Source organism: Falco biarmicus, chromosome 3 (assembly GCF_023638135.1).
Source record: "Falco biarmicus isolate bFalBia1 chromosome 3, bFalBia1.pri, whole genome shotgun sequence".
Lineage (NCBI taxonomy): Eukaryota > Metazoa > Chordata > Aves > Falconiformes > Falconidae > Falco > Falco biarmicus.
Genome location: NC_079290.1, coordinates 18,365,264 through 18,391,439, shown reverse-complemented (window position 1 = coordinate 18,391,439; position 26,176 = coordinate 18,365,264). Strand labels below are relative to the sequence as shown.

The following is a 26,176-nucleotide window of genomic DNA, read 5'->3' as shown; positions in this document are numbered from 1 at the left end:
TGGTGGGGGTGAGCCATGAGATCAGACCAGCTTGCTCAGGGCTTTATCCAGTCAGATCTTGGAAACCTCCAAGGATGGAGACTGTGCAGCTGTCCTGAGGCCCATGCCTGCCTCAGTGGGAACCTCATTTCCCTGCCTGGCAGATCCACCTCACAAATCCCCATCTCTTCCCCAGCTATGCTTCTGCACCATATTCCAGGATTTGGTGCCAATGGGGACCACAAGTCCTTATATCCTTCACAGGATAACTTCGGAGGTCACTATGTTGGGATAACTTAGGAGGTCACTATGTTGAGAGGGCAACTCACAGACAGGGAAATCACTCTGGCCTTCCCAGCTGATAGGAGGATTTTAATCAGGGCCTGAATTAAATGATTAATTCGCAGCCCTCAGGTTGTTTAAAAAGCTGTGATAATGGGCTGAGAAGAAATTACTGTCCGTTTTCTCTTGGCAGGACTGTAACGGCATGACATAGCACCCGTAGAATTGGGGAAAGAACAGGGATAATCTTCAGAATGACAGAAAGACAGAAAATCTACCCAGAAGAAATAATAACAGAAGATTCTTCCACATACCCAAACACAAAGAGGTCAATTTAGATTTAGATTTTTTAACATGTCTTTATTGCTTAAGGACATTTGGCGAGATAGCCATAACATAAACCTCATGTCCAGCATTACTTGGCAACACATTTCCCAGCTGGAAAGAAAATAAATTGGATTTTTTTTCTTTGTGCTAATGCCACATTTTTTGGATGCTATTTTGGAAACTAATCAAGAGGTGGCTGCTCAGCATGCCTCTTCATTCTTGATGGCTTTTTAGTGCAAAAGAGCCAGCAGCAACTTTCTGAAGTCCCCAGAGGTATCCGATCGGACAGCTTCAGCTAACGACTTCTTGTACATTTGTTGGAACTTCTCTTGTATTGCTGGCAGGTCACTCTAAGGAGACACCAAGAACCTCTTTAGAAGCACGGGATGTACTTTGAGTGATATGCCCTGCTTCTACTGGGACCCCTGGGATCTGATCTAAAGCCCATCGCACCCAGTGGGAGGAGGAGAGGAGAAAGCAGATCTAAAAATCTTGGGAGGACTTTCAGCTTAACTTTTGGATTTGAGGTAAGCCCATGTCTGATGGTGTGGTGAGGGGATGCTAGCTGCAAAGAGGGGTACGGGCCTGTGTGGAGAGCTGTGCTGGGGTGACCAGCGCCATCTCTGCCCAGTGCTCAGCAGTGCTGTGAAGGCATAGCCTTGGGACCGGACAAACTCAAATGGGTTGCTGAGACCTCCTGAGGCTGCTCCATGGTGGCAAGCAAGGACAAAGGCACTTCCAGGAGTGTGGCTAAAAGAGAGTTTTGTTCCACCCACAGAAGTAATTTTCTGGTTACTACAGGGGGAGAATTAAATGCCTTGTCTCAAGCTTTCCTGTGAAAAGGCACCCGTTGGTCTGATCTTTACCACTTTGGGTTGTAAATGTTATCATGATTGGACTACGGCTTAAGAGAGAGACTACCCTGGAGCCTAATTTCTCGCACTGCGGACCATAGAGAAATATGCTCTTCTCTCTGTGAACGACTCCTCCTCTTTGTCAAGACTGAAACAGTCCTGGGGTTACAACCTACACAGCTTACAAGGAAGGAAGACTTAAAGACTGTGTTTAAGATCTCAAATGCCTCGTGTAGTTTTGTGCTTTTTAAAATGGCAATTATCTTCTTTGGCTCTTTATTTGTCTTCCCTCCTTCCCATCTGTTTTTCCCATCTGGAATCAGAGAGAATTTGCAACATATGTTTATAAACAATTCTCAATTTGGGAACTGCTGCTTTATCATTACTTAACTAGGGATTTACTTTTACACATCCTAACGGGGCCAGACCTCCCTGTGGATTAGTTTTAACCAGGTATCGTTGACTCCACTTGAAATTGCCTGCATGCTTTCTGGTTTAGTTCTTTTGAAAACTAAATAGATGCAATATTGAAAGAGCGTGACCACCAATGTTGTTGAGCTGAAGTGGGTTGACTGAGCACATGATCCACCAGGACTCACTCCATATCCTCTACATTTATATTTCTCCCACAGCTGATGTGAGGTATTACAGGTCACAGGGTTCCCTACCTCAGCCCTGGTCACAAGGATGCGGATCAAGGTCTTTTCGTCAGTCCCACCTCCTTTCATTGAGTTATGCAGAAGTGTAGCGAAGTAACCTGGGCAGTCTTTGGCACAGCTGACTAGAGAGAACAGGAAGAGATTTCATTATACTTGTATCTTGACATTTTGCAATACACCTTCAAGGAGAAGGAAATAAACAAGGAAGAAATAAAGGAAACTCTCTAGGGTTTACTTGTGAGCTAGTGGGGCTTTCATCCTGTGACTGGTCTCCTATGGGTATGCAAGGAGAAGTCTTGGAGGTTGAATGGGATGTACAGTTCTCCACTGGGAAAGCATGTCACACCGTGAATTATCAGTATGAGCACTCTGCCATTCCACAGTGAAAATGAAATTGAGGAGAATGAACATTTGCCCCTCTGGGGTTCCTTTTCCCCCATCTATTCCGATGCTCACTCCGCAGCTCACAAGAACAAGATTTGGGAGAGCCCAGACCCAGATGGATAACAGCTATACCAGCAAGTTAACCAGAGCCAGGGCACAGGCTTAAACACCAGTCACAGTCATCCCCAGTGCTAAATTGCTGTTGAGGTCACTGTACATTTTTGTGGTGGCTGGATAGCACACTTCTGATGATGCCCAGGCATCCACTGGAAGCTACCAACAGCCATGGCTTCAGGGGCAGCTTTGAGGTGAGCAATCTGTGTTAGAGGGCAAAAAATTTAGCTGCATGGAGAGGAGCTGTGTTTAGCAAATTTTATTTCTAATACCAAGGAGTCCAAATTGCTACTGAAAACTGTCTCTTCTCTTCCTGGCTCACTTTAGGGCTATCTTGATGGCTGCTGCCAGGCTATACACAGACACCCAAAAACCAATGTCAGATGATGGCAAGAACTAGAAAAGAAAGCTCTTGACACCTTTTTTTTTTTTTTTTTTCTTTACCAAGAGTGAGATAAGCCTTCTCCAGATCTCCAGATGTTTCACTTTTAATGGATTCTTCTATATCCTTCCCACACACCTATGAGGACAACAAAAAGGAGCTATAAGAGCTGCTGTTTGTACATGTAATCCCACTGTCATAAAACCAGCATCAGATTTAGGATCCAATGGCAAAAAAACAGTTCAGATCCTTTAGAGCCTTTCCCAGGGAGTAATTCAAGGCCAAATGAAGTTCTCTTCTGGTGCAAGTGCTCACAGGTCCACTAAGAAGAGAAGAAGGTCCATGGAGCCAGGTAAAGGTGCAGTGGTTAAGAGATGGATAACCTACATCAAGCAATTGCACTGCTATCTGAGGGCTTCTAGGACAAAGAAGATGCAGCTTCTTTTTGAGTGACCCTTAGTCAGGAGAAACTGCTTGAGCTTCCCCTAATCCCTCTATCAAAGGCTCTGGATGGCTCTCACACAAATATGATAATTTTTGGAGCTTTCCCAGCTCTATGAAGTTTTGTTACTTATTGTCTTTGGCTTCCCAGGGAAAGTTTACAACACTGCAGTTGTTCCTAAGTTTTGGTATTATTCTGTAGGAAAGGGAAAAAAGAGACTGACACTTCAAAACAGAGTTGATCCTGATTTATGAACTCCATGAACCTCAAAGGCTTTTACTTTGCTCTGTTTTGTCTGTCAGGATGGCCCCGCGTGGAAGACTTAAGTGGACTTTTAGGTCAGAGCTGGGAGACCATGTGTACAAAGCTACCCTTGTAGGGTACCTTGTAGCTCTATTTAGGCTTTATTAATATATATCATATAATATATAATATGTAATATACAATATATAATAGATAATAGATAACATATAATAGATAATAGATAAATAGGCTCTATTTAACTTTCCAACTGCAGAGGGGGACTGAAGTCTGCACAGCTCTTATCTTGACGCACTTCTGCTTAAGTACAGCCAGGCAGGATGTGGTGGACCGGTTTGGGCAACCTGATCTGCTTGGCTTTTGGAATCAAAAAGCCAAGGTAGCTTGGCTATCAGAGCACTTAACTGAACCCCCAGGGTTTGAGCCACTCCAAGGGAGAGAGCCTCAGTCAGCGACTGGGTTTGTTCTCCTGCCAACAACAAACCAAAACTTGGATGAAGCTGCCAACATTTTTCCAGCTATGGGCTCCTTATTATGCTGACGCTGAAATATGGCCTTGACTGGAGCTTTTTTCATCTTCAGTGCCTAGGGTTACAGTTTTCTGGTGAACTCAGAGTTATTCTAGGGAATTTCAGGACTGTGAGCCAGAGGCTGGACGGGGGACCTTCTCCTGAGAATAAATGTCACTGCTGAGCTTCCACCTCACTGTCAGGAGAAGGACCTTGAATCTCCCATTGCTTTGACTTTCTCAGGCCATCTCCAGGTGAGGCATCTCAGTGGGGGTCACCTCCAGGCCCAGGCATGTGTAAAATGTCCCTGGTGGGTGACACAGGGAGAAGTACCAAACGGCCAGGATCCCGCTGCCTACTTTGCCTTATGTTGGGAGACAGAGAGTGCAGCAAAGTACCCGCACAGGCTGTCTGCCCAGCGTGGGCAAAAAGGAAGAGGCTGTAGATGTGCCTCTGCCCAGCCACAATGAGCGTGTGAAGCAGTGGGATCTGGAGGAGAGACCTTGCCAGGCTCTGCCTTGGAGAAATAGAGGAAAAGACTAGAAAAGCAAAACTCTGCTACAGGGCAGGAGTTTTTAAACCTGTCCCTTTGCTGGTTCTCCTGCAGGAGTGGGGACACCCACCATCGTGCAGCTATGGGAGGGAAATGACATTATGACATTTATTTGGCTGGATGTTTTGTAGGTTATGAAGGGGAATAGGTTCTTCAGCAGCAGCAAATATAGCTTTTATCCCCTATTTCCGTAAGATCAGGATCCAGATGAATAAGAATGTTTTCCGAGATTCTTAAAGCACTGAAGAAGTTTTAAAACGGCAAAGAAAGGATGGCCTGGTCTACATGTTGTTGTAGGGTCTGCAAACTCATGCCAGGCCCTATGCGACCCACATCGCAGAAGAGAATAACTCACCTTTTGGTACGCTTGAAAAGTAGCTCTCAGCTGACTGTAGCTTCTCTTTGCTAAGACCACGTTGAAAGCCAGCTCCTCTGTTCCCCAGCGGCCTTCTCCTGCCTTAAATATTACACGTTATTTTTTTGAATCACTTGTTTATTTGTCTTTACTGTTAAAGACAAAAAGTCAGCCAGAGCTCTTGATCCACCAGGCTCCAGCCTGTGCCCCCCTTGCTCACCTTCCACTGCCGTGGCCCCTGTGCATGGTGTGTTTAGCCACCCCCAAGACAGCACGGGGCAAATGAGGATTTCTCCACAATTGCACTTACTTTGTACAGATCTGTGGCATCTTGCTCAGCGAGCTCTGCATTGACCTGTTGGGTCTCATCTCGGGTTGCCTAGAGAAAAAAGGACATGACCGTGAAAAAACCAGACCAAGCGCAGGTTAGGTTTCATAGTGGAAGGGAAGGTGGTCAGCCTGTGGCCCTCACAAACATTTTGGTTATAGTTTTGCTGCCATCTGCTGACAGATGTCTCGTAACGGGGCACGGTGGGACTTGGTGGTGCAGCTTTGAACACGTTTACTACAGCCTCTGGTTTTGCTGACTTCAGCCTGGATGGTAGGGTTTATCTCCCACGTTTATTTGCTATGTGCTGGGACCCTGATGAGACAGTAACCCTGATGCCTCTGGAGCAGGAAGGGACTCTCAGGGGTGGGCAGCTGCACAGCATTAGACCATACCCTGCAGCAGGGTGACCCGTTGGTCCCCCTTGTCCCCAGACTCTTTGCCATACCATAGGTGCTCCTGCTCCCTCCCCCAGCCAGCATGTGTCCAGAGCAGAAAACAAAATCAGAGGAAAACCTGATCTGAGTTTGGAGTTACGCTTGCTTTGAGGAGGGCTGGACTAGAGTAGCTCCAGAGATCCCTTCCCACCTGGCTGCTTCTTTGGTTCTGCTTTCTGCCACTTTTTGCTGCTATTTTTCCACTGGTGGCAAGTGGTTGCGTGCGTGGCCAGAAGCTGGGGTGGGAATGGGGCTGAGATCTGCAGGCAGAGCTGGGGCAAGATGGCCCCAACACGGCCTTGGGCTTTCACCCCTTGAGGGCTGAGCTGCTGGGTACGTACAGCACCCGGGGCTCAAACCACAAACTGGTTTATCTGTTATACAGCTACTGCAAAATGGCTCCCAGTACTTGCGGTGAAGTGCTGGTGGTTTTCATCGTGCTGGATATGCCCTGATAACTGCAAGATATCTTCCTGGCTAACCTATATACTCTGACCATTCACTAACACTGTAATGCCTGGTAGAAATTATGAAGGACTAATCTATGAATAATATGTATTTGCCACTCCTGAAAATATACCCTAAGTGGTTGAAGAGCTGTGACAATGCTTTCCAGAATGGGAATCTAACTGTGATATATTTAGTGATGTGACTGTTAGGTCTTCAAAGCGTCTTCTGTTTATTTAATCTTGTAATTTCTCAGGGCTGTCTGACCAGACTGGCTACCATGCTGCATTTCTAGGTGTGATCTGACTCTTCTTAGTTATCATTCTTACTTATGAATACATATATTCATAAATGTCTTTATGAAAATATTAATTTTCTTCTTTATTTCATGTAGGTGGTTCAAAATAAAGTGTGTTCTAATGGAAAATATGCATTTTTGGTGAATGGAAAATAAATAGAACAGCAATCTCTTTCTTTATTGTTCTGGATCTATCTGAACTGTAAAATCCTCAGCTGAGATGGAAATTAGATTTTGTTGGTTTGGGGCAGAATTCAGCATAATGTAACCATGCCCTTGAATGGGTATTCTAGCCATTACCATGGCATAAATAATGATAAAAAAATGCTATTCTCTTCAAAGTATCAGAATTTATAAAATTACTTCTGATTTTAGAAATTAAAATTGTATATATTAAAAGGCTATAGATTAGAAGGCTCTTATACTGAAGAATGCCTTTTGCTTATGATGATTACCTCATTATTATATCACATATTGTAATTACTTTATTATAAATACAAGCCAATATTTATTATGATTACTCAGGGTAGAGAAAACTAAATACTTCAGTCAGGCAACTGCATAAAAGGAAAGCCCCCACCAGCCTTACCTCGAGCACAGTGACTAATATCTTCTGTAGGGAGCCACTTGTGTCACTTTTAACATCAGACTCTAGATCCCTATCAAAGACTATGGAGAAAAAAGAAAAAAAATCCGTGAGGGTTCGCCCAGTGATAAAGGTTTTAAATGAAGGCATTTGAAGGACAATACTACTTACGCCGTTTATATGCCTCCTTTATGTTTACAATTTCCTAGGCAAATAAATAAAATAAATAAATAAGGAAAAAACACTTAGAAATAATAAATACAAATTCAATTAGTTAATAAATAAACAAGCAAACAACCCCCCAGTATGTCAGTGCCATGACCATGTTTGCATGAGGTGTAGCAGGCGTGGGGATGGGAGAAGCTGAATTCCCATTCCCCACTGGTGCTGGGACCCAGTGTGGTGCAGACCCACAACTCAAACCCATCCCTGTTCAGGACAGCATTTCAAGGGATGCCTGACTCATGCAGGCATCTCTCTGGTTTCACTTGTTTTTTAGTGTTAGCTAAAGGGCCTTTTGAAGAGGATCTCGTTCCCATAGCTGGTGGGAGCCACCTCTGAACAGTCAGAGCAGTGCCAAAGCTGCCTCTAACAGGCACCCGGGGATTTCTCTTCATCAGCGCTGCTTCTGGGCCATCCACGGAGATATGGACGAAGGAAGAAATTTGCATTCTATTGCTCTTAACTCCTCCAAGAGTTTCAGCCCTGGTATGGCAACCTTACCGCTGCAACCACAGACAACAAGCATTTCAGCTGTGGGAGCTGGTCTGATCCCTCCTCCTCCTCCTCCCGGGGGGACACACGGGACGACGCGGAAATGCTCTTGGCTAGCTCTTTGCCCTGCTACCTAAAGAAGGTCATGCATGGCGTCCCAACCTTATTGTTTCGTGTGCAGAGAACCTCAATCAGCAGCGACTCATCCGTCCCAGCACCCTTCATCGCCTTCTGAAGCTCCCGGGCCTCATACTCGCAGGGCAGGTCCAGCAGAGCCAGCACAGCCATTTCGAAATTCCCACTCAAGTCTCCCTTCAGGTCCTCTACCAGATCCTGAGGGGACAGTTGGAAGGGTTAGTGCAAATGCTGAGTTGAGATTAGAGGGTTTCTTAATTTGTTTCAGGGAATTTCACAATTTCAAAGCTTCTTCTGTACCAGAAAGGGACAAAAACATAAAAAAGACTTTAAATACGTAGACTTCTTTTTTGCAAAATAAATTCCCTAAAAAGTTTTGTTTGGGATTGAATGAAATGATTGTCCCATCTTCAAATACCAGCTCATATCAGTCCAGTTTTGACTCTTGTTTAAATAAATGCAAACTAGTGTTTTTAAAAACTTAACAGGAGGAGACTTTACACTGAAACTTCCTGCTTCGAGCTGCAACAGAAGGGATTAAACTTATTAAACTTCTCTTCTTACTGGAAAAACCAACAAATTTTTACAAAGTGCTTTGGTGCCAAGCAGTCAGCATTTTTTCCAACAACAACAACAAAAATAATAATAATAAAAAAAAAATCAACCTTCTGATCTACTTAATTCAAAACGTAGTAAGACCCTGGAGTATGTACACTGGAAGGCTGCCTGCTGATAATTCATTTGAAGCCCTACCTCCAGTTAACATTTCCTGTAGCATGGGAAGCACTTGACAAGTTCAGAACAACAAAGCCCAGCTCTAAATCTATTGTTCTTTAATACCCTCTTACACAACCCCGAGTGAACACTCAGTTTATTCGAGCCAGATTGACATGGGTGTTGGAGCAGTTTCCGCACGTGTGCCACGAGCCTTGCTGCTGCCTGGAGCAGCGACAGAGCGAAACGGCACAGCTTGCGGCTCCTTCCCGAGGGATTCAGGCTTCCCAAGCAAGCGAGAAGGGTTGCTACGTGCCATTGTAACCGGGATGTCTCGCGGCACTTGCTCATTTCTAATGACTATTTTTCTTTATCCTCATTATAGAACTAAATTAATAGTATTTACGTAACCAAAATCTTTATCATGCTTGCTGTAAGTTCTACTTACAGAAGGATTTCAGGTTCAGTGCTGCCTGTCTTATTAATATTGATTAACGACTAATGAGCAAGCAGACCTTAAGAAAATACCAATGTAATGATAAGCTCTGAAGGAGTCCGCTTTGCACCTAAATAATATATTGGAAGATTTATTTTTCTTACATGCAAAATCATTAAGGCAGTCTACGCTTCCTCCTCCAGAAATCAAGTCCCCAGTGAGACTTCTTAGTTTTACAAGGTGTATTCTACTTCATCACTGGAAGAAATCAATACTACATCTACTAAACTCAACAAAAATATCATGATGTAAGATCAAACAGTTCCTCTGAATTTGCATCTGGTCTAAGAGGGATTCTGACTTAAAAATTTCCCTTTTACATCAATTCCTTTTTCTGAATGTGCTGAAGATGAACACAAGCTGAAATATTTTTTTTATTTCAGTTATGAATTATTTTCTAGCTCTCCCAGCTTTGATTAAAACACTCTGATCTGGTTGAGGCTGAACTCAAGAAGACTCTGAGGCTAAGATTAGAAATATAATCTGTATTTTAGGAGATAAAATAAATTGCTGAATAACTGGTGTCCTCCTGAAATCCACTGTGCCCTTGTTCTTTTCAGAAGTAGAGGCCTGTAGGCTATATTTCTAGCAGGCATGCAGTTTGAAACAGGGGCCATTTATATTGAAATACCTTATTATACAGAGTTTTGTACTTCTGTTTTATTTGTTGTCTCTGCTCTGATGTTCGACTCGACAAGACTTCAATAATTTTCTTTTCATTGGTTCCTGTAAAAGAAGTTGCACATAGTAATTACTTAATCGTGGATCTAATGCAAAGGATAGAAAATGTGATCTCTAAAGAGAAAAAAATTGCTATACGTATATCCCCACTGATGCCAACTTTATGATTTGTAGCACCTAAGGTTCTTTTGCGGATATATTTAATTGTAATCAGCTACAATGATCAGACCATAATATAAAAGTTCACCATCCCGTGCCACTCAGATTTTACCAGGGCAACTCAGTCTTCTGTTTGAGAAGGTCAGGCACTACTCCCAAAATCAGGGTTATGCCAGCACCGGCAGCCTGACATACACGTTTTTGGTAGCAACGCTTGTTAGAGTAGTCCTGAGGGATCACCCACCAGCTTGTGCACTAAGTGCACAAACACTTGTGCCGGCACAACAGGACAAATAGCGTGGGGTGAGAGGCTGGGGCAGGTGAGGATGTGTTTAAAACAGCTTCATTATCCCACTGCCTGAATGTACAGCCTGTACAAAATGGGTTGTGCCTTGTGCTAAGCGGAGTCAGGAAGAGGAGCAGGAACTGGCCTTTATGGTCTGAGTCTCTGCTGATGCCATTGTGCTTGGCAAAAGTAAGTGAGAGTGAAGGGGGAGCATGGGGTGCCCCAGTGACAGGCACCACAGCAGCTGCATCTCCCGGGAACCCGCAGGAGAACTGCACACGGAGCACACTCCATAGGAAAGCCCTTGGGCAGCTTGGAGCTGTAACTTACGCAACGGATGGAAGCAGCTTTCTAAAGGCGATGGCTTTGTTCTTGTACTTTTCTTGCTGTCAGCCTTATAAACAGATGTTTGCACTAAACAAAGCTGCTGGAAGGCATTTGTTATGTTTGTGGAACAGGACCACAGTGATGTTACTTGGATGCCCAAAAGACACTTTAGAGTAGCTATTGCATTCACACACGTGCCCTAGTACCCTTCCATCCAAGGGCCAGCAGCCTGCCTCAGGCATTATTTTTTCAAGACAAGTATTGAAATGGGGAATGTGTATCAGGAGAGACCTATGACCCTGCATGTGATGGGCATTGCCAAAATGCCTGTGGTGCATAAAGGGTTTAGATGGCAGAGCAAAGGCATCCATGCCAGGTCTGCTGATGCATGCATGTCATGCTGGTGGACGCTGCCCCATGCTCTCCTTGTGCTCTTCCATCTGTTGCATCCACATACTGGGCTTTGTGCTGTGCCTCATCACAGGTTCTTGGGAGCAGGGACCAACAAGGCCTTCCAAGGAGCTACCAGTACAAAGGATAAAAATACAAATGATATTGGCATTCAGCAGCAGCTGATGCATTTTCATGCCTGCCTATCACCACCAAATACATACAGGGCAAGTTTAAGGCATCTGGTCCAGTTTTTCCTGCTTAGAATAGAGGCAGAAGGCCCGGTCCAATTTCAGAAGGAAAAGCTACCTTTTCTCCTATCTGGCAATGAGGGGTTAAACTGTCAGTAGGAGAGTCCTCTGGGGAGCTCTCTTGAGGGGGCTGAGTTGATAGGATAGGAACAGTTCCTAAAATTCAGCACATAAGTAGCTGATTCTGAATGTCAGTGCTACACCAGGAAGAAATGTTTAAATACTTGTTTACTGTGCAAATACCTGGAGTGAATTAATGACTTATTGCTCTTGTGTGCTGCCTGGCTGCTCTCCCTCTGCTGGACATTGTCACTTCCATGGACCTGAGGATCCCATGAACATTGTGCATTCCTGGTTCCTGCCAGTGCACAGTCAGCCAGCTTACTTCAAACTACCTTAGAAGATGGTGGGAGGCAGTATTTTTGGTTAAGAATCACTGATGCAGATTGAAAGCACTGTATATTCCTTTCAGCTGATGGAGCTGCAGTGGGCTTTGATGAACATTTGGAGGTGGTGATGTTTTTTACTGGTCCTTGAAGGCCTGAGAAAGGACATATAACCATGACCTTAGTCTGACTGGAATAGCTGGACCCCATGACTGTCATATCAGTCTTGGTAGCTTGATGTTCCTATCGCAGGGAGCAAATATCATGTTTATCCCAATCCCCTGGAGCCAAGCAATTAACAAACTTGACCTTACCAGTTTTTGAGAAACAAGCTGGCTTCCCTTCACATTTATCTTATTCGTATAAAACTTTGTGGGTGTGCATATTCTTTGAGTCAGTGACAGAAAGCATAAAGATTACCTGAAACTTGTTGGAACAGCTGTTTTGCCCTAAGTTTATGTATACGTCTTTCTAATATTGAAACGTCCTTTGTATAAAACCCAGGAGGTTTCTTACCTGCTCCTTTGCAGGCACTATGTAGTTTCTTGGCATCTTGGTCTGCATCAAAACCATGATGATGGTGTTTATTGGTTGACTAGGAAAACAGGAAAACAAGATAGATGGGAAGCAATTTTGCATTAGTCTCACTGAACGACAGCAGTCTGGGTCAGGTTCTTGCTTGATCTTTGTTCTCACCATCTAAACCATTCACTGGTTTAAGAGAAGTTCACACTGGGCTTTGCTGAAATACTGTATCTATCACTAGGGTGCCTAGAATGGATCCGCAAATAGCTGTCACCACATGACACACAGTGCCAATCCTATATAACATTGTTCTGCCAGTTCAGGCTTATTCAAATAATTTAAAGGTAGTAACTCCATACTAGGCACCTTCATGGAGATGTAATATTATTTGTTTGTACTGCTTTAATAACAGGCCAATATAAATGCCTTAATCAGATGCATACAGAACCAGGCTCTGTCTCTGCAGTACGTTTGTTAGATAGGAGCTTTTACAATCCCAATCAGCTGAATAAAAACTGGTCCTGCAAACCTTTCTTGCGGCGATGCATTCCTGCAAACAAGATAATTGGACATACATAATGTGATAAAGCTGGTGCATTTTATATTTTGGCAAAATACTACATGTGGTTGCCTTGAGCTAAATCCATGGGGGATAATAACTCAAAGTCCACAGCCACAACAAAAGTTTACAGCCTGACATATCAATGTAAACAGTGGCTACTAATTTGGCAAGCTGTGAATCACAAGGTCTGAAATGCTGGTACATCCTCTATTCTGCTGTTTCTCGGACAAGGATAGAAGTATCTGAGACCAGGAGGTCAGCAACATTTGCAACACCTGTAATCAGAATCATGAATCAGATCTTTTAAAAGCCTAAGCTCTAAAGGAATACCTGAAAATAGGTCTTAGGTTCCTAAATCAAGTAGAGCTGTATCCACAGCATGGACTTGGGGGGTCTAAGTGGGCACCGCAGGTACTTTGGCATTTCCATTCAAATAGCAACATGTCGATCAGGCTAGTTGCTTTGCAGGGCTGCCAAGCACTGGCACCACCACTGTTAATTAAGGTGTTAACTTAATTGTTACACTGTTAACTCCAGGGCATGGCACTCTGCTTTCCACTAAATTAAGTGTTGTGACACCCCAGAGTATGGCAGTCTACTATTAAGCCCTTTTGAAAATGCCACCAGCCTACTGAAGAGCAGAAGAGGCTAAAAGGCCTTGTCTTTGGGGATAGCACAGGGCAGAGATGATTCCTGAAAGACAGGAGGCACAGGATTGTTCTGCTTGTGGGATAAAAATAATTTAGCCATACGGCTGTGGGCCATGCTCTGCCATGCATCCATCTGGCCGGAGAACAACCTTTTTATTTACAAGTATAGCTACAACCTGGAAGTTTGTTGGTATTCTTCAGAAGTTTCATGCTGTGATTCACTGGTGGAAGAGCTACATCTCTGGACAAAGGAGTCCTCTGTCAAAAGCCAAAGGGTCTTTTCTCAAGGACAAAACCCAAATCCAGTCCCTACACTGCTTTACCGATGCACCTTTGTGACAGACTGAAGACCATTCAGGTACCTGGCTTTTCTCATGCAGTTAGCAGCTAGGGTACAACTTATTGCTAATGGTAGCTGCATGTAGTGCAGCCAGCTCACTGAAACTGGAAGTTATTTTGACAACAATAGCAATTAGTAAGGTACAATAACACAATAATTCCTCTTGGTCTCTACAGCACAAGGTAAACTTTCATTGCCATATCAATATCACAAATGTTGCTTGTAAATGCGTAACCTACTGTATGCTCTGACACACACACACTTCTCTAAACCTTTCAAACAAGGTGGAAATAGATGCATATAAGTAACTAATACTTTCTAGTGGGAGATTTTACTTAATTATCTTCAGATGTCCCAGAATTTTTGTCAAAAAGGAAAGGTGAAAGTACAAAGTTAGGAAACCGAGGCACTGATCACTGTCTTTATCCAAAATGAATTGCATTCACTTTTTTCTATTATGATAGGGTGTATGTGCTTCTCCTTTGATGGAATCATGTACAAAAGAAAGCTTTTTTGCACAACATGCTTGAAAATTAAGCAGCTTTAATTTCTTTCTTCCTTTCTGACTGCTACATCCTCATTTTCATTCCTGTGAGAATAAAATTCACCTCTGTTCTCTGTAACACCAAAGCAAACGACAGCTAACCAGACTCAGTGATGAGCGTGGGGGAACGGAATAATGGGATCCCACAATACCATGGAGGTTTATTCTGGATATACAGACCCAGGATGCAAATGCTGCATGCACAAAGGGCCTCTGCTGGAGAGTCATACGGGCACAGTGTTGCCACAAGGAGCATGGTCTAGGTGCTGCTCAGTGCGTGGCGGATTCAATGAACATCATGGTGTAGCATTCAGGAGTATGCTTTGCTGCCTGCTCAGCTGAGCGTGTCCTGCAGACAGCAGCTTGTGGTGCCAGTATAGTTTTCCCCTCTCAATAATACCAAATTTAACATGCAAAATGTTTTCAGACACTTCAGTCCATACTTTAACGTAGGATTGGTAGTGCTGTCAGTTAGGACTACGTTGCATAATGCACTCCTAATTACTTCTTGCATCTGTATCATGCACCCTGGAGCAATCCCAAAAGACAGCATAAGATGGAGAGACAGTATCCCTGCCTTTCCCCTGATGCATGTGGAATGCTCTTAGTTGGAACGGGGTACAATATCTGAATGGAGTACATGATGGTGACATTAAGATGTCATTTTGGCTCTATAGTGTTAGTATGCTTTTCAGATGATGTTCATGCCACTAGTATGGTTGATCCTGCTGTCTTTGTTAGGCAGCTGGTACGGAAGTTGTTCTAGGGTTGTTTGCAAAACATTTCTTTGTGAGGGTGAGGACCAGGGAAACAGCTGAAAAATCAGCCAAAAAAAGGGACAATTCTGGAGCACAAAATCCAGATAGAAATGCTAACATATCAAATGCATAGATTTGACTACTTTGTAGTATCCAAGTGCTATTCTAACTTGTAACTTACTATAGCCCCCAAATTGGCTCCAACAATGAGTTGAGAACTGTTACTCCACATTCATTTCCTCATGACCTGGGACAGAAGATGTACTGGTGAGGAGTGAGAGGAAAAAGGCTTTGTCTGGCATTTGCCCCCACTTTTCAATCATTCAGCCTGGACAGAAACACCTACACAAACACCCAAAAGCAAGAAGCTGGTTTGCCTTACCCACCAGCAGTGCTGGGCTGTGGGTATCGCTCTCGTCATGTTAATGCTGCCGCCTCTGCAGCTCCCACCGCCTCAACCCTACCACAGATGCACCGGGTCCCCGTAATGTCATTACAGGACTTTGGGAGAGTGGTTTGCTCCCTTATGCCTTGATGGATGGTCAGTTACACTCAGGTTTTAGTGAGTCCCTAACTCCTAGGTGCAACTTGTCGTAGCTGTTGTGTTTGGGTGTAGCACAGTTGCAACAGGCAGGAAAACAGTAGCACCAGCGACTGAAACAACATTGTGGATTTATGAGGATTCATAAAGATACGTATTTCTTTTCAAGGGGAAAATCATGCGGGAGAGAAGGAAGGCCTGTTTCTTAATGATGTTCAGGACATGTTTGTTTTAAAGCAGCACTGTTGAGTCAGCTCTGCTAAAGCCTCCATCTACAAATAAATCACTGTAAAACATTAAAAGATGCACCCCGGGGATATCATTCTTATAGTACTATGTGTAATCCCAGCATCAGCTTTATAGATGGGAAACCTGATACTCTGGGTAAATGACTGTCAAGGCCAACTCCTGAGTTATTTGGAAAGCTCTGGTTAAAATCCACCACTGGCTAGGTCCCAGCCTTGACCTTGCCCACTGATGCAGCCTTTCTGCGCAGGAGGGGGAAAGCTGCAGGTTTGGAGAGGTGGATTTTCCTGCAAGGGATAAATGGCGAAAGAAATGGGTGTTTAATACCATTTGTAAGTTTTAGGCATTTTTATTTTAAAAATATGGGCAGAATCACTTTAATATAGTTCTTGTTTTAGAGTTAGGTTCTAAGTTTAATTTGAGTAACTAATGACTTACAAGTGTTACAGCAGTTTAGGTGACAGCATGATGTGCAGTCTGGAACATCAGGTGGACAGATTGCATACAAATGTTGCAGCTGGACATAGGATGTAAGGGAACTTGCTTTCATAAATTAGTCCAGCTCCATCTACTCAGTTACTTCATATTCTTCCACATTTCTCTCCAATAGCTCTATATTAATTAGTGTCATCAGAGTTCTGGTGGTAAGAAATCTTCTTTTTAACTTCCAGCCTGGCTGAATTCATGGCCTATGTCTACTTGTTTTTTCTGCCTACAGTGTTCCTTAGCTTGAAGAGTTTTTGCCTCACTTAAGCATATTTTAAACAACAATCATTTCCTCTTGCAGCTTTGGCTAGAATTGCCACAGATTTATTTTTGTTACACTGTATAGATTATAACTGATCTAAAACTAACACTTCTACATTGTTGTGAAGCACAGAAAGCAGTTTTTCCTGCTGTAAATTAAATTTGACTTTAAGGAGATGTAAGATAAATTTATGGTTGAAGATGGTTTGCAATGCTTATAGCAGCATTTGGAGACTGTTCTTTGCTAGTTCAGCACGTGGAGCCCTTACGGTGCACAAATAAACATTTTAACAAAAGGGTTAGCAAAACCAAGAAAGGCATAGTGGCGACGGGGGGTGGGGGTGGGGTGGGGGTGGCAGGGGGAATAAGAGCTCTGGTGGATTCAAGGCATCAGTAGTTAGAATTGGTGGGGTGTTGCAATACATCGCAGACATTTCTGAAGACTAAGTCTAGTATCTTCCTTGAGCCAAATACAATCAAGCTTGCAGTAGATACAAAGTGCTTATATGTCAGTAGACAAGAAGAGAAGAAACACTACCATGAGCATGCCAGGTAGCTTCCTGTATTACAAAAAAGAGAGAGCGTGCCCTACTTGAAAATAGCGGAAAATACAGCTGAGCAATCACGGCTATTTTTCCATTTCCATCATTTCAAGCAGATGGCGCAACCATGCTCAGGAACAGAGGTTTCTGGAGGAGTACTGTCAAAACAACAGAAAGGGTAGCTGCTCGGGATGCTGCTGACAGTGCTCACCCACTGCAGCTCTCACGCAGATCGATGCTGATAATGTACATTGAGAGATGCAGACACAGACCCTTCTAGCAAGCGCCAGCAGAAGCGTGGCCGCTGACAAGAGCAGGTCTAATAGCTATGGGCAGAGCTCTAGAAAGGGCTGGATTGATCCAGGGATGTTGAGTGCCTGCCCCAGTCTTCATTTTTGCCAGATCCACTTAATGTGCTTTATTCAGTGCATGCCTAATTTCAAGCTTCTCTTTGGTTGCTGTTTTCATTTTTCTTTGGCTTAACAAAAATAAAAATTAAATCTCAAAATGGCTGCACATAGAAAGGGCAGACTGACTCGTGCTCTTTCCGGCACTGACTCCTGCAAATCAGTGTGGTCTGGAATAAAAATTAGGGCTGTATTCAGTTGTCTAAATGTAGGTATCTGTTGCTGTTAGAGATGCCCCAGGGTAAGCTGGCTGCTGCCTGTCAAAAATGAGCAGTGTCCTGTGGGACCTGCCTCCGTCAGCCCAGTGTGGATGTCTCACATACCTGAGAGCATACCAGTGGTTACTGGAGGTAGGCAACAGAATCATGCCACACCTATTTCACCAGTTTCCTTATTCTTCACGTATACGTAATCATGTTCACAAAAATGCATTGAGAAACCCAAGGTTTTAAAAAGAATGACATAAACCAGTTCCATGCGTAACACTCTGAGCTTTCCTTTCTACCAAGCAGGTGAGCGTCAGTTTCCCACAGATTTATGTCTCCTGTCTGGCTGATTTTGGTGCCTCTACCACCTACTGCAGCTGAAGCAATTCCTGTGATGGGCAGAGGCATAATGGCCCATCGCTGTGGGGATTCTCTGGTGTCTTACAAGGGTTGAGCTCATGCCTCTGTCTTTTGTTCAGCAGACTTCTAATACAGTCTCTCTCTTCTCAAGATTTTCAAGAAATGTAACAGGCACTAAGAACTCTGAGACTAACACCCTGCTGGTAAAATCTGAAAATTGTCCAGTGGCTTCAAATATTTTTAGCTAGGGTAACAGAGAAATACATACAGCAGTGTCATGCATCCAGTTTCTTTAGGAAGCCAAGCCCCAGACAATCCATAATATCCCAAAGGTGAGCACAGGAATGCCAGAAAAACAGACAGACAAGCCAAAACAATTGAAAACCCATCACAGATAGGAAGCTGTGGAACCTGTTGAGATTTTGCAGTTCTCACTGTGCGCAGTCACTGGGTCACCAGTTCAAAGACCTTTGGGGACCCTCATCTCCAACTAATGAACCAGTTCTCTAGCTCAGCACTGCCAGAGCTGTCAGGACTGGTTTGGGCAGAGCTGATCTTGCTGTAGGCAAAGGATAAGTGAGCTGACATCTCAAAGTGCCTTCCAGTTCTATTGTTTTCTGTATTTCTCTTTTGTGTGGTGGGGAAAATGCAATTTCTCTGTCTGCCAAGAAATGTCCCAAACCATCTAGTCACCTTGTTAGCATAATAAATGAAAGGACTGGGGTGTTTATCTCATTAGTTAAATTGTATCTATTATACTAGGATCATGGAAGACAGCTTTTGGCAAATCAGCACCTATGTGATTAATTTTTTATCAACACACATACACTCCAGATTAATTATTTATCCTGGCAGAAGCCTTCAATAAGCTATAAATGCAACTGGAATCTAAGGTTAACTAGACTAACAGTACTGGATAGGATAAAAAGAAAGGGCATGTTATCTTAGATCCTGTGGTTTGTGTCTTCTAGTACGTAACACTTTGTGTGCATGACATCCTGTTAGCAGAACAAACGCTGAACTCCCACCCAAAGGGACAGTCTTAATGACAGCCCAAATCTCATTACTCATTTTCAAGCATTTCCATGTGTTAAGAATAAAACACAAGAACAAATATGGGAGTAGGCTGATATATTTCGATTCTGATCTACTTCCAAAGCGTGGATTGAAAACATGATGATACATCCCTACTTCATCAATAGTCTGATTTACTGATTTACTAAAACAAACGTTGCCAGTTATAAAGATTTCTTTTTCGCCCTGTTGTAATGCCTCCTTAGGCCCTTTTGACCTGGGTCAATTTGTGGATCATTGCAGAAGGTATGAGCATAACAAGAACAGTCACAGCCTCCTCCTGCTATATAAGGTATATTATATTTCTATAATAATGTCACCCTATTTGAAACCCATGCATTCCTAATAGAAAATGTATCTTCCTGCTTCTACCAGTGAAAAATGCAGCTGAGGCTGGAATGAACACCAACAGAGGGGAGGAGAAGCCATTTCAGAGGTAGCACCCAATCTGCTTGTCAAGCAGCATCCCTCCCTCATCCATGGCAAAGAGCCTGGAGACATGTATCACACGTCTAAGCTGTGGGCAGGAGAGCTCTCCGTGTCAGCAGGCAGAGGATCACCCCTCCACTGGGAGCCTTTGGCTTTGCCATGGGATGGATGAGGCTGGCAATGGGGCCCAGCAACCTGTGGCTGCTCTCTGTGGAGGGAAAGCCCTGGGACACTGGCACAGACCTGCTCTTGGCTGTGTCAGCCAGCCTGCCACAGGGCTGTCAGTGTTCCTGGGGAATAAAAGTGTGATTTGTTCAGAAAGCTCCAGACCATCAATCGGAAAGGGCAGAAAAGCAGATAAAGCCCATTTCATTTCAGTGTATAGGTACTTCCATGAGAAAGACTTCCAGATATTAGAGAGCTCTAATATAATGGAGAAGCAAAAGAAGCAAAGAGCAATTACTGGTAGGCAAGGTCAGGTCTCGTCTAATTGGGAAAGGCTGTTCAGGGGTGAGGATATCTGGTCACTGGTGCATGATGGGTTCACCATTGCCTATCATCCTTGCATCAAAGCAAGATGTTCTTCTGCAAGCTCTTCTTCAGTGAAATTCAAATAATTGGTCTCAATTATTCAGGTAGGAATTTATGTGAAACGTAAAGCCTTTTAGCATATGGGACAGAGTAGATGGGTGCTAGCATCTAAAAAAAACCCCAGAAGCGAACAGCAGCAGCATGTTGGAAGTGGGGCAGTGTCACCAAGCACCAGAGTTTGTGCTATGGTAATAAAAAGGTGGGGTTGCTAAACACCTTTTTTTGACATATGCCAACCGGCAAAGTGGTACCTTAAGGGCTATGTGTCCTTTTGACTGCAAGGTTTCTTCCTCTGCTGTTTTGTAAAATGTACCTGTCATTTTTGTTTGAGCAATTTTCTCAGTAAACCACAACACGTAATTGGAATATTGCCAGCTGCCTTCTTGTTGACTGCTCTGAGAATGGTATCAGCATCTCCGAATGCCGTCCGCCATCTGCCAGGCAGGCTGTCACTCTCCCAAATCCTTACGGCTGTTTTAGGTCTAACAGCTGCACAACAGCAACATGCGCTGTGGGGCCAGCTTATTGCTGACAGTTTGTTGCTATCAGGAACAAAGCAATTTCTAGATGACTTCATTTATATATATGTATTATATATATAACTACTGGATATTACAATATATGTAAATCATGTAGATTAGATTTCATTACTCAATGGCCTTTGCAATGACTCGGTGACTCTTTCCAAACTGAGAGATGCAAATAACTTTTTCTACGACTGAGACTAAAACTACAGTGATAACAAGATCCTAATAGAATTAGTTGTATTTACTTTTTCCTATTACAAACATGCGGCAACAGTGCAGGTAATTGCTCTGACAGTTATTTAAACTGGAAAATTAAAACCATCTCTCTCTCTTACTATGCCCCTCCTGTTTCTAAGTGGCTGTTAATGTATCATCTCATACTACCTTATGGCTAATTTTTTATCCACTCAGTTTATTCACACTCATTACGATGACAGAGAAGTTCATGATTAAGAGAAAAAATAAGTTTTGGGGGGGTTCTCTCATGGCTGAATTTTAAACTGTCTGGCTTTAATGTGTCCAAACCTTCCTGTGGCTGGTGGAACTCCTTAACGCAGATTGCTTTGAAGATCAAGAGCTGGCTACCAGTGGAAATGCCAAAGCTGCAAACCTGCAGCTTTTATTTCTAGAGGGTTCAATCCAGATGCTTAAACACAGACAACCTGGAGATGTGCCCCAGCACCCAGCACCTGCACGGGGCTGGCAGAGGTGACACAGGGCTGACAGGAACCTGACTCCCCTGGTGTTGCAGCTGAAGCCAAGGCAGCAAAGGATGCTAGGATTCTCCAGAGACACCACGCCTCTGTTTAGTCATGAGTCATGCCTCACATCACTTCCTTTTAATACTTAATGGCTTTCTTCCCCTAGGGCAAACCTGAAATTTCAAGTCTGGAATAATTCTCTGTTATGCTGGGGGTGGACTTGACTACTTTAGTTTTATTGACCATAATGCCTGGTTGGCAAACACTTTGTATGCTGGGCCATTAGGGGTAATGATAGCTAAAATGATTGGAAACTGCCATATTCTGCCTCTTTTTTCAGCTGAGATACCAAATCTCTGTCTTGCATGCTGATACAGAGACAGCTAAAATGTTCTTCTGTCTTACTAAAAGACTGTCTCACTCATTACGTCAATTAAGACTTGTGATGAGTACTGGTAAGTTAACATGGATGGAACTGAAATAAATTCTTGGGTATGCCAGCATGAAAGTTAACATGACTTAAGTACACCTATGCAGGGCTGAAATACATGAACACAATCTTTGGAAACATGATGATGACTCTCATGTATTTTAAAGCTCAATTATTTAAAAGGAGAAGAACCTGAAGGATGTTGCACCCCATCAGGGAAGCCCCAAGATTACACACTTCTCCCCTTGGTTCATTTTAAAACATTCCTCTGCAAGATGCATTATCTGAACACCAACCATACATACATAGACACATAGAAGGGCTGTTACTATACAGACATTACTTGTTTAGTGTCTGACAGCCAACTGTGTCTACCGAACTTGGAGACTTCTGTGTCGGACTCTTTTCCACCTCACAGGGTGGAGGAAGTCTCGGGATACTCCCTGGTCAGCTGAGTCACCTACAGCAGCAGTAATCAATCTATTGCTTCTGTTAGTAGTCACAGTTAACAACAGAGGCAGAGTAATTTTTCTAGATAGTAACAACAGAACTTGATAGAATATGCTAAAACTGTTGTATACAAAGAAGAGCTTTAGAGTCCAAGTATTTTGGAATTTTTTTATGTTTTTGCAAAACATAGTTGTTTGACCTATTTACATTATGTAAAACATAAATGTAATGACCCTTTGATGCTTCAGATGGATTATTTTTTTTTTTGCCACAAATGCATCATACATTTTTCATGGGTAGATGCTTGTTAACATCTACCACGGCTGCACTCACAGGACAGACCTAAAAGGAACAGCAAATATCCTGGATAAAAGGGGACCATGGAAATGAAAAGAATTTGCCACAGTTCTTCCCCTGTGTTGGGTGGCTGAACAAGAAAGTATCTCTGTCTCCTGCTGACTGTGGGCTTACGGCCAGGGACTGAACAAGATTCGACTGTCCCTGAATATTGGTCTGTCAGGGGAAGCAACAAATAGCTATTGTTGAGCTTTGTCATGAGATAATAAAATCATGCTGTGGTAAGTAGTACTTGTACTAAGGGAACATTTCTACAAGGATAGTAATGTCCATAGGCAACACAGAGGTCCTCGTGATGTTTGTGAGCTTATGCCCAAGAGGACTCCTCAGGCAGGTATGTTCTCCGTGTTATACTTACTTTTTTACCTTCAGGTTCCCCAACCATCTGGCTCACAACAACCTGCCACCCCCTTCTCACATTACAGAGTCTTCCCTGGCAGAAGGTTTGGGCTGCTTTACAATCAGAAGATGGAACTCAAGGACATCCCAGAGAACCTCAAAAAGTGGTTTAAATTACAAACACAGAACTTGCCCACCCACTAGATTAATTCAAGTCACAAACATCACAGAGAACACTGGAATAATGCACAAAGAGTCGTCTTGGATTCTTGAGAGACAGAAGGTAAAAAACCAATTACACAATTTCACAAAAGTCAAAATCCATCAAACTTTTCAAACCAGCATACCATCAGAACCATTGCTGCTTTTCCCAAACTGCCCCCAAAGCATCTTGCTTACAGCAGAGCAGCTCCCCAGATTTTCAGGTGGATTTATTCCACTTCTGGTGATTTTGAAGACAGCAGCAGTACAGATAAGCTTGATGCAAGACCGCAAACAGAGAAAGTAACTAGCGACTTTAAATCTCTAAGGAAGTGCAGTCAAAAACTTTGTTTGATTGTAGAAAAAGGGACTGGATCGAGTTCAGAGAGAAAAAAGCATGTGGAAATATGCAGATTTGGAGCTGTAACGTTGCATGGGGTGCAGATCTTGACTGGGAGTTTGGTTTCTAAGACAAAGGTACACTTTAGGGCTAGTTAGAAATTTTTTGCTGAAAGCGTATTTTTTCAGTAAAAATTGGTACTTTTGATCAAATTAGCATGCTCAGCAACATACTAATTTTGATAAAAGCTCCATTCTAAAATGAGACATTTTGATATAGCTGAAAAGTTCCATTTTAACATCCATGTAATGGAACCTTTTCTTTGAACAATGCTTAGCTTTCAGTGAAAACCTCATTTAATAATGACATTTAAAAAAAATATAATTAAAACCTAAATCCATTTAACCAAATAAAATATCTCATTTGACACAGATGATTCATTCTATATTTCTCCTAGCAGAATTTGGGCTATTCAAAAATTTTTCACTTCTGAAATTTCAAAGCAGATAAAATTTTGGAAAGATGCAGCATTCAACAGAACGAAACAACCCAGTTTTACCCAGCTTTCTAGTGCTGAGATGGACCTCAAAGGTGGAGTTGCCTTTGTGCACTGCAGTGCCTCCCAAAGCCACCATAAACCACAGCAACAGGTGCTGCAAGACCACGGTGCCCCTTTCATCCTTCATAAATAAAGTGCTTACTGGCTCATCTGCTGACAAACTGGTAGTCCCTATGGCTGGTTTCCGTATATCCTCTGTGAGTCTGTAAGACTTGCTCTGGAGGTTTAAAAAACACAAGATGTAAGACACTCATGAACCTACGGTTGCAAAACAGGAGATCAGGAAAAAGAACAAATTGCAGCTGAAAAGCCTGGTTAAGAATTTAGTATTTTCAAGGCTATTCCAGAAGCGGTTCTCTGATACAGATGTAGGCATTTCTCCAAGATAACTTGTAATTTCTAGGGACAAACAGAATGATGCAATTCCCAGATAAGTCATGGGCTGAATCATGGAATTCTCTTCCAGTGTGGGCTCACACCTCTTTCCACTGAAGCTTACAGCCCAGCTCTGGTGTGCTGCACCTACATCCAGGGTGTAGTATGGACCAGTGTGGAGCTCATACAACTGCTAAACCTGCCCGAGATGCAGTGCTGTGATCTCTCTTGCCACAGACAGAAGTCAGCTGGCTAGCTTAAACCTAAATTGCGTATGCCTGCTCTACACTGCATTCAGTGAACTGCCCAGTGAAAGGCTCTCCAGGGTCAGGACCCTCAGGAGGTGCCTGCTGACAACCCTGCAATGTGTGCTTATGTGGACACGTGGGGCTGTGGCAGGAGCCTTCTTAGTCTTGTTCCCTAGGCAAAGACAGGTTGCTGAACTGCTTGCTCCTCTCTCCTTATGCAAGCAGCCAGTCCAGAAAAGGATGGTGTGGAGATGGGACCATCCACCCTTCCACAGGGAGACAAAATGCTCCTTGACTTAGTAGCTGGAGCTTTGTGTGAATGGCACAGGCTCTCTTGCTCAATCTGCCAAAGAAAAATGTCCTGACGAGCTGGTTCGAAAGCAGCAGATGCTTGGCATCTCTCAAAACCTTGCTGAATTTGAATTAAAAAAATAGTCACATAATAAAATAATATAAATCTTAGAGGAACTAATGCAACATTAGCCTGTATCAGTAAACAAGCTGTCTTCTATTGATATATACTGTGAAACTGCAGGGTTTCACCATTCACTCATGCACTGCTGAATAAATACTGCCTTTTATCCATGAATTTTAAAATTGAGGCTAAAACCCCCCAACTTCTTCAGCACAAGCTACTCAGCTTTCAGAAGGACCAATCACTCGCAGCTACCACACACAAAATTTCGACAATCAGGTTGCTTTGAGGTTAAGTATCTTTATGCAGATTTAGATATTTATTATTAAACACCTAAATGTTAGCCAAAATTGTCTCAGTCAAAACTCATATGGTAATTTGATGTGTAAAACCTGACACCTTTTTTTTTCCTCAGGCCCTTCTGTGAGCACCACATTTTGAGATTCTACTATTACACTACCATTCAGTGATAAACAGCCAGTTTTTGAAAGTGTTGACCTTTGGGACAGGAATTTTTTCATACATCTTTAGGGAATTATTTTAGTGTTCAGAATGTTCCAGTACAAATTTGCTAAACTACTTACAATTAGTTTTCTCCCAACATCCTATACATAATTTCTTTTTCTCAAAATTAAAGCGCTGCTCTTTTTAACTAAGCCGCAATGAGCATTAAAACACTCAGAACCAGTGTGCTACAGTAATAGTTTCATTATTCATGGACTGCAATTAAGCGATGTTACCAGCTACATGCAAGTTTTCCACCCACGCTTAAAGTAGATTTTGAGGTTAAATCTTCATTTGCAGCTGTATTAATGTCATTTAAAGTGAAAATTGTCAAAAATAAAACCAGAAAATTGTTGCATTTTTGACAATCCAAATTAAATAACTACTTACATGTGAACTGCCCATTTTTGCTTAGCCTGAGTGTGTAGAAGATGCAACTCTTCTGCACTTCAATAAAGCAAGCATACAGACT

At 42.9% G+C, this 26,176-nt stretch overlaps 1 protein-coding gene across 2 annotated transcripts; it reads right to left on the bottom strand.

The window, feature by feature from the left end:
* Positions 1–600: 600 nt before the first annotated feature.
* ANXA13 (annexin A13) lies at positions 601–26,164 on the bottom strand. 2 transcript variants are annotated; one of them, XM_056333721.1, is made up of 12 exons: positions 26,095–26,164; positions 24,305–24,379; positions 12,253–12,331; positions 9,888–9,982; positions 8,074–8,244; positions 7,369–7,402; positions 7,201–7,280; positions 5,412–5,480; positions 5,102–5,203; positions 3,044–3,119; positions 2,111–2,223; positions 601–938 (listed from the first exon to the last, which is right to left on the bottom strand). In XM_056333721.1, the coding sequence occupies exons 1-12, from the start codon at positions 26,107–26,109 to the stop codon at positions 819–821; spliced, it is 1,029 nt and encodes a 342-aa protein (XP_056189696.1). In that variant the 5' UTR covers positions 26,110–26,164; the 3' UTR covers positions 601–818. The 2 variants fall into 2 exon arrangements, with proteins under 2 accessions (XP_056189696.1, XP_056189697.1); XM_056333722.1 differs by lacking the exon at positions 24,305–24,379 and having other exon boundaries at positions 26,095–26,161.
* Between the last annotated feature and the right edge of the window lie 12 nt (positions 26,165–26,176).